Source organism: Pteropus medius, unplaced genomic scaffold, assembly GCF_902729225.1.
Source record: "Pteropus medius unplaced genomic scaffold, Ma_sr-lr_union100, whole genome shotgun sequence".
NCBI classification, from domain to species: Eukaryota; Metazoa; Chordata; class Mammalia; order Chiroptera; family Pteropodidae; genus Pteropus; species Pteropus medius.
Window position 1 is genome coordinate 5,490,915 of NW_024351543.1, and position 19,239 is coordinate 5,510,153.

Sequence of the window (19,239 nt, forward strand, 5' to 3'; positions counted from 1 at the left end):
ATACTAGGTATATCATCTAGAAAAGAGGTTGAGGTTAGAAAAAAGAGCTTTGGTATTTGGTAGCTCCTGACATACAGGTACTAGGTGGTTGTGACATTGTGTATAATAGGTGAAGCATGCTTTAGGAGAAGAGTGCTAAAGATGGGGACCCATAGTACACAAATATATGGAAAAAAGAAAGTTTAAAAAGAAGGCTGAGAAAGAATCCAAGAAATTGGAAGAGGTCCCACAATGATACCATGAAGAACAAGAAATGGGAACATTTAAAGTACAGAGAGGCAGGTATCATATGACACAATGAGCCCAGGTAAATTAAGCTCAACAGGTGTTCACTGCAGTTAGCCATGGAGGCTTCCTTTCCAACTATGGTGAGATCAGTCGTAAGAGTAAGCAGACCATAATTATTGGAACCGAGTAAGTAGAGACGGCATATATAAGTTCTCTTTTTAAAAGGTATATCAGTGAGGGAAAGGAGAGGACAATGAGAACTATTTATTGAGCATCCAGTATGTAAAAGCTCTGTGCTATGTAAATTAATTTTCTTTTCTCATTTAAAGTTTATAAATACTCTATTACCCTATTTTATACTTAAAAGAAACCTACGGTTGACTAAGGAAAATTGACTTCTCAAAGTTACAGTTTGTCAGTGGTAAATATGGGATTCAAATGCATATATAGCTGACTCCCTAAAGTAGTCTACCCAATATTAAGAGCAGAAACAAAAATTTTTTTAAATAGTTTTTAAAAACCACTTTCTTAAACTCCATTGATTATACCATAAAATAAAACCTGAATCCTTTTGAGTCGTGCAGGATATGTTATATGTATATAAGGTCATGAGGCTATAATTGTTTTTTAAAACAGTTAGACTTCTTAACAACTTTAAAAAAAACATTTAAATAAAAATAATATCTTGAACTGTTACTGTAATAGATTTTAGGCAAAAGAATAATATGAAGAAATACGGGTAACTAATTAGCTAAACATGATCAAAGACGATAACAAATCTCAAAATTATTTTATAAACTTTTGTAAAAATTATTTTAACGACTTAGCAGTTTTGATAAGTCACTTTCAGTCTTCCTTAGCTGTAGATTCTTAATGTAAATCCCATGCTTACTCATGCTTAAGTATATTTGCAATACCAAATACACGAATTTAGTATTTGTTAGTGATTGTTTCACATGTGTAGAATTTTGGTTGGAATGTAAAACGGTGGGCAAGTACTATGAATGTGTACATTATAAGTAATAGTATTGCAAAAATTTTTAATAGCAAGGCCTAAGTTGCAGAAATTATTATTGTTATTGAATTGCTTCAGATATAAATATTGTGCATATCTAACAGAGAGCCATTACTATTTTAAGGTGGTCAAATGTAAACTAAAAGCCTTATATAAAGTAGTGCAATTCTGTATAACTCTGCATCAGCAGTTTAATAAATTTTAAATGCCCTGTAAAGGCTTGCACTACTTAAAAAAAAAAAAGCTTTCAGTCATTATGAAGTAACTGATAATAGAATTGATCTCCAGGTGTTAACAACTAAAAAACTGACAAAATACTTTTTAAAGAAAAAGGAAAATATGACCCAGAAGCGAGAGGAAAAAAAATCAGTCGACACAGATCCAGAAAGGACGGAGGTGAAAGAATCAGAAAATAAGAACTTTAAAATAGTGATGAGATATGAAAGATAAAAAAAGAACCTAACAGTAATTGTACAGTGAAAAATACAGCATGTGATATGGAAACTTCATTGGAAATCTAATAGCAGTTTAGATATCACAGAAGACAATTAGTGATCTTAAAAAAAAAAAGCAAGAAAAATAATCAAAGCTGAAGCAAGAAGGTACAAAAGGCTAAGAAAAATATATACATATGATTGAAGTCTGAAAAGGAGGTGGGGGAAGTTGGGGAACAGATGCAGAAAAACTACCGAATGAGAATTCAATGAAAAGCTCAATGAACTCCAAGCGGTATAAATTTTAAAAATACCATACCAAGTCACAACCAACCAATAAAAGCCACTGATAAAGGAAAAATCTTTCCCCGAACAAAAAAAGACTCATTATATTCAGGTACCTTATAACAATAATGACAGCTGACTTATCAGAAGGAATGCAAACCAGAAGAAAATAGAGACCTTCCTAAAAAAAGAATGAAAAAAAAAGCTTGAAACCAAGAAATCCTATATCCAGTGAAACTGTCCTTCAAAAGACATTATTAGGCAAATTAAAGCTAAGAGAGTTTGTCACCAAGAGATTTTCACTAAAAGAAAGCACTTTAGGATGAAAGAAAAGGATTCCAAATGCACATTCTTATCTTTGCAAAGGACTAAAGAGCACCTAAAATGGTAAATATCTGGCTAAATGTATGACATTTCCTCCTTGTTTTTAAATTTCCTAGAAGCAACTGAGTGTTTAAAGTAAAATAATAACAAGAGCACAAATGACAGGAAGGGGAAATGGAAACCTACTGTTATAAGGTTCTTATTCTGTATGTTAAGTGGTATATTATTATTTGTAGACTGTGATAAAGATGCCAATTTTCAATCCTAGAACCTGTAAAAAATTGCAAGGAGGTATAGCTTCAAAGGCCAACAGGGAAAAAATACTCATTATATCCATAAGGTGGCAGTAAAAGGGAAAAAATGGAACAATAAAAAGAAAAACATCAAGATGGAATACTTAAACCTAAGCATATTTAATTAGAGCGTAAATGATCTAAACGCTCTAATTAAAAGGTAGAAATTGTCAGACTCAATAAAAACAAGACCTAAGTATATACTGTCTGTAACAAATGAACTTTAAAAATAAAGACTCATAGGTAAGGATGCAAAAAGATACACTATACAAACAATCATAAGATAGAGTGCCTACATTAATATCAGAAAATGCAGACCTCAGGACAAGGAATCAAAAATAAAGAGAGACGTTTCCTAGTGATAAAAGTAATTTTAAGACTAAACTTAAAATATTGTGAATACCATGTGTTGATGAGAATGCAGAACACTGGAACTCTCATATGTTGTTGATGGGAGTGAAAAATAAAACTGCTTTGGTGAACAGTTTGGTAAATTTCTTATAAAGTTAACATGTGCTTATATATAACTAGCAATTTCAGTCCTACTTCTTTATTGAAGAGAAATATAAACATACCTCTGCAAAAATAGTTGTAAGCAAACATTTCATAGAAGCTTTACCCATTACAGGAAAAAAAAAAAAGTCAAACGTCTATCCACAGAAGAATGGATAAACAAATTAGGGATATATTCACATAATAGAAAACAATTCAGCATAAAACAGAGTAAATAGATGATAAAAGCAAACAATATGGATGAATCTCAAAAACATGATACTGAACAAAAATTACCAGTTACAAAAGAAACATACTACATGACTACATTCATATGAAATTCTAGAATAGAAAAAACTAATATGTAGTGATGAAAGCAAACCGATGGTCACCTGAGACAGAAGATGGGAGACTGCAAAGGAGCATGAAAAGGGTGATAAACTACACCGGTTTGCCTGGGACTATCCAGGTAAACTCTTCAGTTCTGGGCACACTGGGATATTAGGTCACTCTAGGCTACATACAGAAACATTTTTGGGGTGATGGAAATGTCCTCAATCTTGACCAGGATGGTGGTAATATATATTTGTCAAAACTCATTTAAATTGTACACTTAAAATGGCTCATTTTATTACATGTAAATTACATCTCTACCAAGTTGATTTAAAAAGTAAAACAATAGTCCATTATGTAATTTGTGATGCTTTAACCACGCTAAATACAACCAGATGTTTATTCTTCTAATGTTGCTATTTTAAGACTAGCATTAAAAGTATCAGTCTATCAAACCTTAAAACCAGAATTTTTAAATATACTATATATGTCTTTAAGAAAACAAAGGTATAATTTAAGATGCAAAGGAATGTAAGAATGCTGGAAGCACCTAAAAGATTTTTTCAGCTTCTTAAATCATTTGCTCATTCAAAATATTTACTGAGTTCCCATCCTCAAGGAGCTCAAGGGCAAAGAGACTTATACATAAATCAACTATAATCAGCTAAAACCAGTATAACAAAATAAGCATAGAAATATGTGTGAAGTCAAAGTGCTATATTGCACTGGAGAGAGGAAGGGATTCTGGAAAGGGTTCTGGAAGGAGACACAGGAGTTGATTTTATTTAAGGAATCTACAAAACAAATGAGTCAGAATTCTGCACACTAGGTATGTAGTAGAGAACAGCATGATTTGGATAACTGTTAACAACTGAGCAGTAATAGAGACTAAAGACTGGATAACGGATGATAGCAAACTTAAAGGCTAAAAGTAAATAAGTGACAGATAATGAAGAGCAAAGATTCTGAATGTATCAATACCACAAACATGAGGCATTTTAATAGACTATCCTACTTCTACTTTTGAGTATATCTTTAGGTTTTAAATTAAGTTTATTAGGTTCAGAGTATATTCCTACTCAATTACTCCTGCTGAATTATATACTATATTTGAAAACTTTGAAATAATATAATTGTACCTTTTCATTTTATAGATAAAAATAATTTTTGACATGGACCTTATCATTTTGAACACAAAACAAGTTTTAGGGTTCCCTTAAATTTCAAGAGATGGAAAAATAATATTTTTTCAAAACTTTCAGACTAAAGATATACTTTAAAAAAAAAACATTTCTGGATTTCCTAAAAACTGAGTTCCTTCAGAACTTAAAAGAAATGAAACTGCATAAATGTTTTGTGTACTTTTTTGTAAGTATGGTATCATACCACAAAAAAGGGCGGGGGAGATGTTAAAAATTATCACACCACTGGAAAGAGTATGCATTCTCAGTGATTTATTATTAGAGTAAGACCTTTCTATTTATTGCAAACAAACAAAGAAACAAAACTATTCTTTGGTCCATTACATTGGGAGTGAAGTGTGGAAAAATCCAAAGATTCAGAGATCAGCCTGCACATTCCTTTGGGTATGCTGTTCTTCCCTTATGAGTATAATCAATCATTTCCTTTGAGTCCCGTCACATCCACGTTTAACAGTTTTTTAATTCAATTAAAAATTTACCAGCACACTGATAAATATCAAATCAGGAATTATGATTTATTTCTTCAAAGAAATAAAGCCAAGAATCTGATAAAAACAACACAAGTATTTTACAAGTATTTACAATAAATACAAGTATTTTTTCATAGCCTTGCTTTTTAATATCTCAACACCAGAGGTCGCCAAACTTCAGCAATTCAGCTGCTTGCAGCCTTTAAAGCTTAATTCTTGACCTAGGGTTCCTGGATGAGCTTCAGAAAGCCCAAGGATCTCTTAATATTATGTAAAATTCTGGCATGTATCAATTTTCTGGAAGAGAGTCCACTGCTATGAACAGATTTTCAAAGTGGTCCATGATCCAAAAGCTATTAAAAGTTGCTTCTCTCATCATTAATAAACATGAAAAATTTAAATAAGAATGAATTCCAGTAGTGCCCGACCTTTCTGGCACCAGGGACTGGAGCTCCTATGAGAATCCAATGCCTGATGACCTGAGGTGGAGCTGAGGTGGAGATGCTAGCTCTGGGGAGCAGTTGCAAATACAGATGAAACTTTGCTAACTCACCACTACTATGTGGCCCAGTTCCTAACAGTATTTTGTAAATGTGCTAAGCCTTGGCCAGTCTGACCTGCTACTAGGTGCAAGAGGCCAAGGCCCATGTATACCCGGACAGTATCTGCACTGTAGTCAGTACAAATCTCCACCTTTCCTGGAAACAAATTTGCTTGTTGGATCCTTTGTAAAAATAAACTGTTATCCCTGGCAAAAAAAAAAAGTCCGTGGCCCTCGGGCTGGGAACCCCTGAATTAAGCAATCAAATATTGTTTATATAATACATATAATATATATTGCAAGTAAAAAATCTGTAACCCAATGTGTTATGAGGTGTATGTACACATTCTGGGGAGTGGGAAAAGAAGGCAAAAGTTTAATATGTTGTCCTTGCAGTCTGTTAATAACACAAGAGTTCTATAATATGAGAACAGAGTATCACCAGGTAACATATGATTAAACTCCCAATGTATGTTAGCAGAAATATTTCACTGATCAAAAAACTTAAGAAAAAAAAGCATTTTATACTTATTAAACTCTGATTTAATTATTATCTTAGCCCTCTGTTTGAGACTATTTGATAGTAAAAATGTTAAATCAGGAGAATATAACCACACAGGTGCTGAAGAAACCATGATATGGAGATAACCAAAAATCTAAAACATTTGCTAAACAAAGATGGTGAAAATAATGTTGAGTTGTAACTGAAAGCAAAGAAATCCACCATTATAACCTTGATTGCTTTAGATGAAGTAAAATTAAACCTAGTCCAAAGACATGTCAAACTAATAGGTATATTCATTACAGTAAGATTTAGGTGCTGTTTCCTTTAATTTGTGGTCACTTTTAAAAATTACTAACATATAATAAATATGAATTAATGGGTTCTGGATATTAAGTTGATATTAAGGATAGCATATTGTTTTCTCCAGATCTACAAAACTCATGAATAGATGTACCAAGCATAAAGAATTTAAGACTTTTTGGACTTTACCAAATGGAATCCATAAGAGCTGTGACAGTAATGTCAACTGGTAACTCTCTTAGGGTGTGACCACAACACTCCAAACCACAGAAACATCAGCAGGCTGAGCCCCCAACTACAGGAGCCGATAAACATGAAGAGTCTACCTTGTAAGGACTACATAAGCTGAACACCTCAGACAGATGATGCTCAAGGCTGAACTGAGAGCATCAGGAAACGGGTATGCTGAGAAATGAAGACTCTGACCTTCTGCCCATCATAGCCGGTGGCTTAAGACCAATGTATACTATCAATACCTCCAGCCAACAAAACTCGCTTTGGAGACGATGAGGAATTTCATCCCCATGCCCTGTCATGTAAGACTCTGTACTTCCCCTCTGTGTGTGTTGTGTATTAACCTGTGTGGATACCTGATTGGTTTATCTGAGAAGGTTCCACTCAATAAACCTGGCACTGTGGAAAGACACAAACATGTTCAAGGGTGTTACTTCAGTAGCTCCTTTCCTTGCTCACGACAACAGAGGATATCAATTTAGCAGAAGATGAATCAGAAAGGATTTCTACCATCCAACTCCTCCTAAATACGATGGTGGTGGTAATCATCAACATCATCTTCCCAGGATTAATATAAGGATAAAATGTGGTAACGTACATAAAGTGCTTATTAGCGCAGTGCCTCGTACAGAGTTAAGGTTTCACTAAGTAGCTGCTTTATGATTAGCAGTTGTTTCTCAGTACCTGCAAATGTACATTTCTGAGAAGCCAGCCATCAGTCAAATTGGCAGACCAGGAAAACAATTATTTAGACAAATATTTATAACAAAATGTGGCTCTCTCAACTTCACTTAACTGTTTTTGTTTACTAACAAGATTCTGGCAAAAAAAAAACAATTGAGAGCATCTATTTTTTCATAGTTTCCCTAACTGCAAAAAAAAAAAAATGATTGTTAAAAAAAAAATCAGTATCACAGAACAGTAAAAAGTGAAAATCGTCTCCTTTCCCTTCCCCCTTGATCTCACTCTCCACTGCTAAATCTATTTCCTTCAAAAACTCTTTCCATTGATAAGCATCATAAGAAATGGAGTCCATCTACTTAGCTGTAATAACATATATCAAAAAATTATTTGAATCATATTGTTTTTACTTTCAAATTTTTTCAAGTTTCTGCTAGAGATAAGATTTGACCAGCTTTTAGCTATGTAAGAGCTATCCACACAGATATCTAAGTTGAGTAATTATTGCTGAGAAAATTAAACAATAGTTTATAAAGTTGTTTTATAAGAGAAATTAAGTAACCCTAATTGCCTTGTAACAATTTTACTATTGCAATAATTTAAGCATCTATATGTTTGTCATGTTTTTTCTAAGAGATACATCCAAGTTTTAAAGGCTAGTCACTAAAACCATAGAAGCTATACTCAAATTCTATCATGAAAAGGTGCGACTAATTCTGCCTTAAAACTCTTCCATCAGAAAGTAATGGTCAATTTATTATTAAGCATAAGTAAATGTTCATGGAATAAATGAAAGCATATCTCCATGAACATTAATGCATCTGAAACTTGAAATTCTACAAAATGGTTGGTTTCTTTCAAACTTTTAGTTTTTGTGATATTTTAATTCAGAAATTGAGCTCTGGACTGAAGCTCACCTTTCCTTACTTGAAATTTGTTTTAAAATTTGGAGGGGGAAAAGAAACTATTAGTAAAATTTCCAGCATTTCTAGGTCCAGAACTTCCCCAAACTGCTTCTACTTCAATCCATCTGGAGAATTTGGGAAGTATTTGTCACTTATATAAGAAAGTTAGTGATCAAATCCTCAGCAGCTAAATACTACATATAATTTATTTTCAAAGGCAGTAACATATCACTTAACTTTAATGATACTATTCTCAGAATCAATTATGAAATTCAGAATATAATCATACAACAGAATTATGCAGTCATTTAAAAAAACAGTCAAAATATACTTTTTTATGTGAGAAATACAATTATTTAGTTTAAAAAGTCTATAAACAGATGGCATTTTTGTTTAAACATATATGCATAGAAAAGTATATAAAAATATTTATAGAAGTTATTTTTCATGAGTAGTAAGAAATCGCTTTTGCTCTTTGTATTTGTGTTTTCTCAGCATTCTGCATTGAGCATATAAAATTATAACATATATAATTATTTAAAAAGTAAACATCATTAAAAAATATTACTTTCTCCAAGCATTCAGAAGACTCTTTTTTCTAAATAACCCCATTGGTGTGACTGATGGCAGAGGTGCCAAATGACAATGCTATATCACTAAATTGATGTTTGTGAAATTCTTGGTAGTAGTTCTCCCAAAAAGTCTTATTTTTTTTAACCAGGTATCTGAAACTACATCAGATAATTTTTGGTATTATTTTAACTAGCATGTTAAGGACAATTTTAAGAAAAAAAATCTTATTACCTGAGAAGTCCTTAATAAAATTTCTTTTAAAAAATGTTTTTAAAATCCGAGCATTTTTTTAATATTCATAAGTTAACTGGCATAATGAAATGCTGAGCTGATAACCCTTTGCATGAAATCAACCTCAGAAAATTAAGTGTTCTTCATATTTAGAAATGATTTTTCATGACTTTCAATTCTGTTCTGCTTTATACTTTTAGCTTATTCTGAATATTTTGCAAAAGCCTTATTAGAGGGCAGGGAGGGAAGAGATTTTTAAAAGTTAGCTAGAATGAGATAAAGTTAGTTCAGTTTATAAAACTGTTACTCATGCTATAAATATTGGCATGGACACCTGAGCCAATAAAACTTAATGAACATATACAACCACCATACTAACTTTTCTTATTAATTCCCAGGTAATTCCAAATTCATGAATACACAATGGTTGACCAGCGATCTGGCACCAGGGACCAGTGCTCCTATGAGAATCTAATGCCTGATGATCTGAGGTAGAGCTGAAGCAGTGATGCTAGCGCTGGGGAGCGGCTGCAAATACAGATGAAGCTTCGCTAGCTCACCTGCCACTCACCTCCTGCTGTGTGGCCTAGTTCCTAACAGGCCACAGACCGGTACCCATCTGTGGCCCGGGAGTTAGGGACCCCTGTCTAGCGGCTTAATTCAAGTTTTTATGGAAAACTATTTTGGTGCCCTTGGATATTAAATCATAATAATAAAACAAAGTCCCTGCTCAGAAAGTTTATAAAATAATGAGGCAAGTCTACCGCACATAAAATTCATTAAGTTTGCTATAAGATTGCTTAATTTTTTGCATAAACTCAATTCAGAGAGAAGAATATCTATTTTACAGGGGCGTGTTAGCTACCCAGATACTCCAGAGGAATCCCCATGAGATTTTCAAAAGAAAAATGGAAAAAGAGCAGAAAAGAACAGATTAACATGGATTCCCTAGTTATCACAAAGACTAACAGCTCATGACTATTATCTCAAAAAAATCAAAAACTGAATTGGGAACCTGAGACCACTTTCATGGAAAATTCAAATCAATTCTTGAAGCCCTGATTAGTAGCAGGAACAGAATCTGTTTAAAAAATAAAATGTCTTAATAACATTTAACTTCGAAAGCTAACCTATACAACTTCTCTTTTCTGATTTACAACTTAAATCACGAAAACTGGAACAGTTAAATCAGAATTAGCTATGAATTTTATTTCAACAAAACATCACAGATTTTCAATATTTAAGGAACAGATGTACAGAATCAACAAGATTTAGATCTAGATTAAACACACACATAATCCCTACAATGTTTACTAACCTCCATTCATTAAGATTTAGAGCTATATCACACACACACACACACCCGTCACAACAAAATGTCTATTAACCTCAATGTAATGTACAACATCAGTTCACCAAATGGATGGGAAACAAGTACTGATATTTCATCTACTCTGAGCAGTCACACTTAGGAATGTAAAAGGGACCAAGAAGCTGGATATTCCAAAGTGCCCTGGGGTGCTAATTCCATTATCTCATATCGCTTTCAAAACATCGATAGATGGTGACTTGGAACTATAGTAGGGTGATGACTCTGTTCCTTACAGATAAATGCAAGATGACAAGAAAACACATAAATGAAAGAGTGTTTTAGAGTTGGCCTACTGCTACAAATTGATCACAAACCAATTTGCGAAAAGTTAAGCCCTGAATAAAAATAAAGTCTTAAACCATCAATCACAAACTGACAGTTTCTACTAAAATCTATTAAATAAGCACAAATCAATACTGGCAAAAAAAAAAACAAAAAAAAACCGAATTACAAGGACTGAACAAAAAGTGGTAACAAAAACTCAACATAAAGTTTTATAAGATCGAGTGAATGGCAAGTATAAGATATGGACTTATCACAGATGTGCACTTGGCAATTTCATTTGTATCATAGATGAATTGATTAAAATTAACAATGCTAAACTATATTTAGTTGAGAAATGACACAATTCTAATAAGCTAAACATATATGACGAATAGAATGGCAATATACCCAGAGAATTGTATGGTGAGCTTAAGTTCATCAAGTGAAAGCATGGGGATAGAAGACATGCTCAATGGTTGCACGAGAGCAGGGGTCAGCAAACTATGGCCCAATCTGTTTTTGTAGGGCCCATGAACTAAGAATTGACTTTACAGATAATCATTTGCAATTAGTGTGATGATAGGGAACACGAACTTTGAACTCCAATTAAGAGAAATGTGAGAGCTCCCCCAAAAGAACTCCATTCTCCTAATTATTAGACTGTATTACCAAAAACAAAGTGTCCAGTTATTATGTTTTGAATTTCATCCATGAACAATCTATGGAAATTTGTTTTCTCTTTTGTTAATACATATCTCGATGATAGCCTTGATTTGCATTTTAGCCGACAAAGCCCCAAATATTTTATCTAGCCCTTTACAGAAAAAGTTTGCCAACCCCTATATCAGAGCATTAATTTGAATAATGGGGAATACGTAGGCTTTTGGGAAACAAAAATTCAAAATATTTGAATTTAGATCTGAGATCTGAGAGTAGTGTGGGAATCAGGAAGGAAGTAGATCTGCTTAACAAAGGTTAAATGTTCAATTTGAAACTAAAAGATGGTTACCAAAAAGGAAAAAAAAAAAAAGACTGCAAATATACAGTTGTCTCAGGTGCAAACCATAAGAAATTATATGGATAATAAGGAAAATTCTTGATCACACACTGATCTTCTCAATCACACTTGCACATATTGATATCTAGCAAAATCACTTTATCAAAAGCAATATATTTTTTATAGAATTAAGTACAAAGCTTTTAAAATAACTTAATCACAGTCCTGTGTACAACTGGTAAAGGCTACCAAAAGTTATGCCTCAGTACAATCAAAACTAAATTCAAGCTGTCCAGATACAGAACAGGCTACATCCCTAATTAGCGATCTGATGGCTGGAACTATTAAAGAAAATACTAGAAAACCCTGTCAGGAATATAAATTAAAAAGTTTTGCCTTGCATGGAGAATTGGACTACATGGCCTCTATAGATATTTTCAATTTTATATTTCTATTAAATATTTGGAAAATCAAGAATAACACCCAAAAGACAGTAGTAGGTATTGTTGCTTTGGCCAAACTATAACCTTAGAACGAACCAATCTAGTGGCCTAAATATAAAGACGTTAGATTTTTTTAAAAAGGGGGGGGATAAGATCTCAAATATTAAAAACTTTAAAAAATTACATTTAAAAACTCAATTAAAATCCCATCCCTACTGTTCTTAAGAACAATACTAATTCTAAGATAATATTTTGAATCTGGTGTTGTTAATGAAAGTGTTGACAGACCCGATACATAAAGTTATATTAAATCTATGAGTCAAAATTCTACTTCTCTCAGTGGTCTACTCATACATGTAGATATTCATGCTTCCATTTTGTATTTATACACTGAATAAATACAAGCATCTCTTATGTGCTCAATAAAGTATTAGGAGCAGAGAATACAAGTGAGCAAAAACAGACATAGCTTGTGCTCTTATTCAGTTTATATACATTTTAGTAATCTTGCAGCTTTTAAGCAATTTAATTTTTTTTTTTTTTTTGCATCGGATATCCAAAATGGCTTTTCCAGGATCATACAACAGTAGAACGACTCAATTAGAAACTGAAAGGCTGTGTTCTTACACTTCTTCTATAGCTGAATTTGCTATGTGATCTTGGATCAGTTTCTCCATTTAAGTTTTTCATGGATGTGTACATGTATGCACTCTTAGAATAACAACAAAATTACTTCCAGTTCAAAAATTCCAATTCAACCTCCTTACCTTGATTATTTCCACCAACTGATCCACACCACTGTCCCCTGGAAATATTGGTTGTCCTAATAACAGCTCAGCCAGCACACAGCCCGCAGACCATACATCTGAAGAGAAAACAAAGCTTACTAATACTGTTTAGCTTAAGTTAAGTTGAAAAATATTTGTATATATTTTCTAATTTTACTTTGATCAGAGAATAAACATCACAATCAAAAGAATGCCCAATCCAGAACAGAAGAAAAAGTCATCAAACCATTCTTAATCCATTTTAAAATTAAGTGTTAAATTTACTAAAAATGAAACAAGGCCAATAATAATAATCCAATAAGAGGTAAAATCCATTTAATTATCAAATATCAGGTGTTCAAGTCTTCAACAACCAAGACAGGGGAATTCTAGTACCAAAACATAGGGCATGATTATATACTTGTCACACTTAAAAATAAGTCAAAGTGACACAATTTCTGTAATTAGCAGGTGCTTACAGAGTAGCAACAACCAAGGGTTTAATCTCCTGTACAGAGAATTGTAAGCCAATGCGAATTCTGTGAAACAATTTTAGAACTTTAAATGGTTTGACTTTTATGTTGTAATATTGACAGAAAAATGTGCTTAAATATATTACATATCATTTTTAAATGATGCAAAGATAGAATATACTTAATTTTGCAAATTGAAAAATAATTCACTTTTAAGTCAAAGTGGAAACCTCAATCCCTGAGGGGAAAAAAAACTTTAAAAATATTTAATTAATAAATTTTAATAATGTATAAATTTAATAAATTTAAAAATAATTTTAAAGTACACATCATTGCTTACCCATAAATAGTCCTCATTTAGAACTATTGTCCTGGGATAATTACTAATTACTTTCTCTTGTAAAAGTATTACCAATGGGAAAATAAATGATATGGTCACTCATTTATAGCCCATCAGTAAGACTTTCTGTAAGGAAAAGCTAACTTTCAGTTTCTAGATGCCCAAGATTGCTGGTTTTTTTTTTTTTTATGAACAATCAAGTGCTTTAGGGAGATGAACATAAATCACTTCTGGCCTTTCTCATCTACCGGTAGGGAAGGAGAATAGTGGAATGGCAAGAAGACAACAAATAATTTAAGTGGTCTCATGTGGTAAGATGTGCTATCAAGAGGGACTGGAAATCCCTGCTCCAGTGACTACTTTTTCCCAACCTAGAAAAATAATGACATAAGATTCATTTAAGAAATTCAAGCTGAATTTGTCTAGTTCCAAATAATAACAAAGACACTTATTTTACAAACATAGATTGAAAAAGCCTTCCTAGACATATTAGGAAATTGTTAAATGAAGCAAATATGAAAACTTGCTAGGAAATCCTTACTTTACTTAAGGTCAATAGTAATACTAATTCCTAAAATCAAGTGGAAAAGATGTATCGCCTTATTAATGCAAACGCTTTATTTTGATCCATGTTTAAAAACATTCCTTTACCTAGCTAATTAGATGAAAGGTAATATGCACTCACTTCTTTCCTCTATAAAAGGAAAAATTCATCTCAGAAGACACAGCTGGAAAAATTGCAGGGGAATAATTACAGTTTCATTAAAACAACACACACACACACACACACACACACACACACACACACACACACACACACAACAAACAAAAAAAAAACCATGGGAAACACTTTCTTAGGCAGGATTAATGTAAGCTACAAATATGGGAGACAAGGAGTAAAACATTAAGAATGCTGTTGCTTAGTGGTTGTCACGGAAGATTAATGATAAAAAGATTCAGGTGACAACTATACTAGTAGTCTTCAATATATGTTAACTTAGGAAAATTACTAAAACCAAGATATTTATCATTCATTTTTCTGGGAGATACCAAAATATCTTCTATTCTTACTCCACAGAACAAATGGATGATATTCTTCAAACAGAACAAAACAGAACTGAACAGAAGGCATGAAGAAATAAGTGCCCTGGCATACTGAATTTTCTGGTTTTTTGGGGTTTAAGCCAAAACAGTATTCTGTTTCACACTTAACTCTAATTCATGGTAAAAGCAACCTTTCAAGACCATCTAATTTAACATACTTCACAGATAAAAAAAAATTAAGGCACAATAAAGTTCAATGACTTGTTCAAGGTCAAGCTAGTGAATAGCAGAGGTAGGCCTGGAACCCAATTTCAATTCCCAATCAAGATACCAGTGTCTTGAATAACTGCCTCATTATCACAGAATAACTGTTTCTTCAAGGGTTTGTAAGCTTAATTCCGTATCCTAAAGAAGCTATTTGTTCTCAGTCTACCATTTCTCAGTAAGACAATATAGCAGAGCCATCAGTCTTAGCTCTAGTTATATCTGAATATGATAACAATTTAGTCAGAACCAGCTACTCTTTCACTTTAAACATCATTGTTTAAAATACTTCCAAAATGTACCTGTATTAGTATACTTCTACATACCTTTGTTTTTGTCTGTTTACAAATCGTCCAAAGTTTTAAGAGGCAAGTAATCTAAGTCTAAAAAGTGAGGCCATATCTAGGCTTATTTGGGTTCAGAAGGCCCCAGAGTTAAACAAGTGGCATATAGTGAGTCCTAAGTCTAGAAAATCAGAAGTCAGAATCTTGGCTTTAGCCATGCAAAAGAGGCTACTGGAAAGCAGGGACTCATAACATCCAGAGAATTGGCTCCTAATAGAGAAAACAGACTATGCTGTCTTTCATGAGAAGATTCCAAAAAGCTGCTAGGCACATGGACATTTACAGAAGTAATGCATTCTTAAAAGGGTCAAAAGTTTATATAAACATGCCTTAATGTGTCAGATGATGTGGTAATAACTTTTTTTAAAAGAAGTTAACTACATTTACTTAGGCACAACTCATCTTAGTATCTGGTGTGCAGGTGATCAGCAGCATGTAAAATATAAAGCACTTAGAAAACCAAATGACATCTCTAAAGATAACGGGCTAAAATTTGCTTTTGGTAAAATTTGCTTTTGAGTTAAAAATATCACAAAAAGAATACTACCTTACATTTCTATAGTACATTCACTAACATTTTATTTAATCCTCGCAGCCACTCAGAAAGGTAGGCAGAACTGTTAGTAATCTCTGTTTTACAGCTTAGCTAAGTAGTAATAAACCTGGACCTCAAATCCAGTTCTACTCCAATCAATATCCTTTTTCTATTTCTCGTTTGTCCCTTAACATACATCCTATAATGTAGACACGGTGAAATTTGGAGTATATCTCCCGGCTAACCCCCGTATCTATCTATCTATACCTCCCTCCCTGTTCCCCCCCGCCCCACCCCGCCCCACACAGAATTATACTTTTTCTCCTCCAGTACAGCAGGTCTCAAGTATGGTCTACAGAGACCTGGGCCTCCAGGACCTTTTCAGAGTTCTGAAGGGCAAAGCTATTTTCATAAAAATACTAAGATGTTATCTGCCTTTTTCACTATATTCACATTTGCCACTGGTGATACAAAAGAAATGCTGGGCAAAACTGCTGTCCCCTTAGCATTTTGTCCTTTGACAAAATAACAACGGTAATGTATTTCTGTTTAGTGATGTTTGTTCATATTAGAGAATTTCTACTTGTATCAAAAGACACAAATTGTCCAAGTTCTGGTTTTTCTTAGTTTTCTATTACTGGGGGCTTTTGTTTGTTTGTTTGGTATTTGTATGCTTTGTTTCTGTTTTTGGACTAAGGAATTCTCTTCGGAAACGATATATAACAATAAAATAATTTTGATCTCCATTCTCACCTAGCCTAAGGCTGTACCTCCTTTCTTAGCTTCCTATTCATATCCAGCTGATCATACTCTCCATGTTCACTCCTACTTGTGGACAAAAATGGGGTAGAAGAGACGGTCAATGAAGACTGAGTAAATTATCTCCATTCAATTCCTTTTATCACTGATTTTTGTGAATACTTCTACAAAATCACTGGAGTTAGCCAAAATACTAATGAAAAAGTCAGAATTATTTTTTGACCTGAATTAAAATTAAGTAACCAATTGAGATGACATAATAGGAATGTCAACAATATGGACATATTTCATTACTTTCATCATAAACTTAAAGGATGCAAATTCTCCAACTGGTGATCATGCTCAGAAGTGAGTATTTCAGGGAAATTAAAAAAAATAATAATAAGGAAAGAAAAGGTATACTTAGGATTTATTTGAAAGTTAAAAACAAATGTCATCATAAAGAAAGCACGCAGTCACAAAGGATTAGCTTTATTATTCTAGTAATCCAAGAAATCTCAAAATAGGATAGTAAATACATTTTAAATTCTAAATGGCAATTTTTTTTACATTCTACACATTTTTGCATATTGATCGTCAAAAAGAAACATATTTCAGGGCATACCTATCTTTATATTTAAGTGAAAGTATAGATTAGTAGTAGTAAATTACTAAAAATAAGACAATTAATAACTGCAAGCCATTATATTCAGATAGTACTTACCTATACTAGAGGTATAATCAGTGGCTCCAAAGATCAACTCTGGTGCCCTATAGTACCGAGAACAGATATACGAAACATTGGGTTCTCCTCGGACCAGCTGCTTTGCACTAATAAAAAATAAATAAATAAAAAGCAGAGATTCTTTAAACTAAATTTAAATCTTAAAAGAACCTAAACTGCTATTATTCACAACACTGAATGTTTCTCTAAGATGCATATAATTCCAATCATAAAACATATGAAAAAGAAAATATGAACTATATCTCTGACAAAAGAAACTTAAAATTTTAACACAACATTAATTTAAAAAAATAACAGCAACTTTTAAAGACTGCATTTGTCAACTGTCACCCTAAGGAAAAAAGAGCTAAAAAGTCATAAGAGGATAAATGCTGAATTCCTTCTGACCCTCTGTGTTCCCTAAATTCCACCTCTAAAATACAAAGAAGAAAGGGTAGAAAAATGATACCTCTCCCCACCAAAAAGCATAGTAATAGATTATAAGAATGAATACTTTTCACTCATTTTTTTTTTAAGGGTAAGAAATTGAGCCACTTTTTCATAATCTGACTTCTGACTCAGAGTGACTATCCCAAGGCTTATAGACCCAATCTACTTTATTTTTCCCCCCATCTTTATCAATTTGTTAACTGTCAAGACATCTATTACCCAATTAAAACAAGACATGCTCACTCTTTTAGGGCAGAGATGATTCATAGCTTATGAATTCTTAACTCTACTGTCCTAAAATTAATTACATGTTCTCTTAATTCCACTTTCCTTACAAAACTTTGTGGCATATATTTTAAACATTAATGTAAATTATCTTTTGAGATATCTCTCAAGATAACTTGAAGACACATTATCAAAATAAATAAACTGCTGTAGAAGCTAACTATTTTGACATACAACAGAGAAAAATACAAGAAATGAATATGAACAACAAATCAAAATAATAAAAAAGTAAGTAACAAGAGAAGGTTAAGAAAATTTTGAGGTAAAGGTATGGGAAAATCAGAGATAGATGAAAGTGGTCACAAGAGTTTCAAAGTCTGGACTTTCTTTTCTTCTATTTATTTCTGGTGCATGAAAACTTTTGACCTTAATCTATTTTTCCTTCATTACAAGTTTTGAAGGTGAGAGGCAGTTTACTTTTTAGCATTCTCCACAAGTAATGACACACACCAACCATTTTATATATTAATAAATATCAATCCCTATTTTTAGGCTGCATGAAAATTAAGATACTTTTTCAGCATAACTGATAAAACCTTTCTACTTTATGAAAGATTTTATTAGTAAGACACATTCCAATTATGTACTCAGAAATTCAGTATAAGATAAAGAAGGTAATATTGGAAACTTCACAGCCTGATGATTTCTTCACTACTGTTACCTCTTCAGGTGAGGCTGGCTGTAACTTATTGCCCTTTGAGGGTTGAGAGCATCCAATATGGTAGTCACATGTAGTCCTAAAGCCCAACCAGCCCTTCACCTATTTCCAGGTTCCACTTCATCCAGTAAAAAAATTACTAACAAGGGAATAATACTGTTTTCTTCAAATCATCACCAACCTGGCACTAAGGATCTAAAGTATATCTCAAACTCTACTTGCTAAAACCAACTGTTAAAAACCAAAAAGGCAACTTTGTTATCAGAGCTATTATTAAAAATGAGCTATTATCAAACTAGTGAAGTCCCTGTTTGAAATATATAAGAACAAAGTGATTTTTATGTCCCAATAAAATGAACCATAGCAATAGTGTTGACATTACAGTAAAAGTGGAAACTATTAAACTTGATGTCTCATAGTCTTTTTACAGTCGATACCGATCAGTCACTCTCAGTGGGGAATACACCCCATAAAAATAAAACTCACCTAATTTGG

At 32.8% G+C, this 19,239-nt stretch overlaps 1 protein-coding gene across 4 annotated transcripts in view; it reads right to left on the reverse strand.

Moving 5' to 3' along the window:
* The window catches only part of GSK3B (glycogen synthase kinase 3 beta), a 178,144-nt gene that overhangs the window by 46,879 nt on the left and 112,026 nt on the right, over window positions 1-19,239 (reverse strand). For all 4 annotated transcript variants that reach the window (XM_039843116.1, XM_039843115.1, XM_039843114.1 and 1 more), the window contains 2 exons: window positions 17,352-17,458; window positions 12,890-12,987 (listed from right to left, as the gene is read on the reverse strand). In XM_039843116.1, coding sequence (XP_039699050.1) covers window positions 12,890-12,987; window positions 17,352-17,458 — 205 coding nt within the window. The remainder of the gene's footprint in view (window positions 1-12,889; window positions 12,988-17,351; window positions 17,459-19,239) is intronic.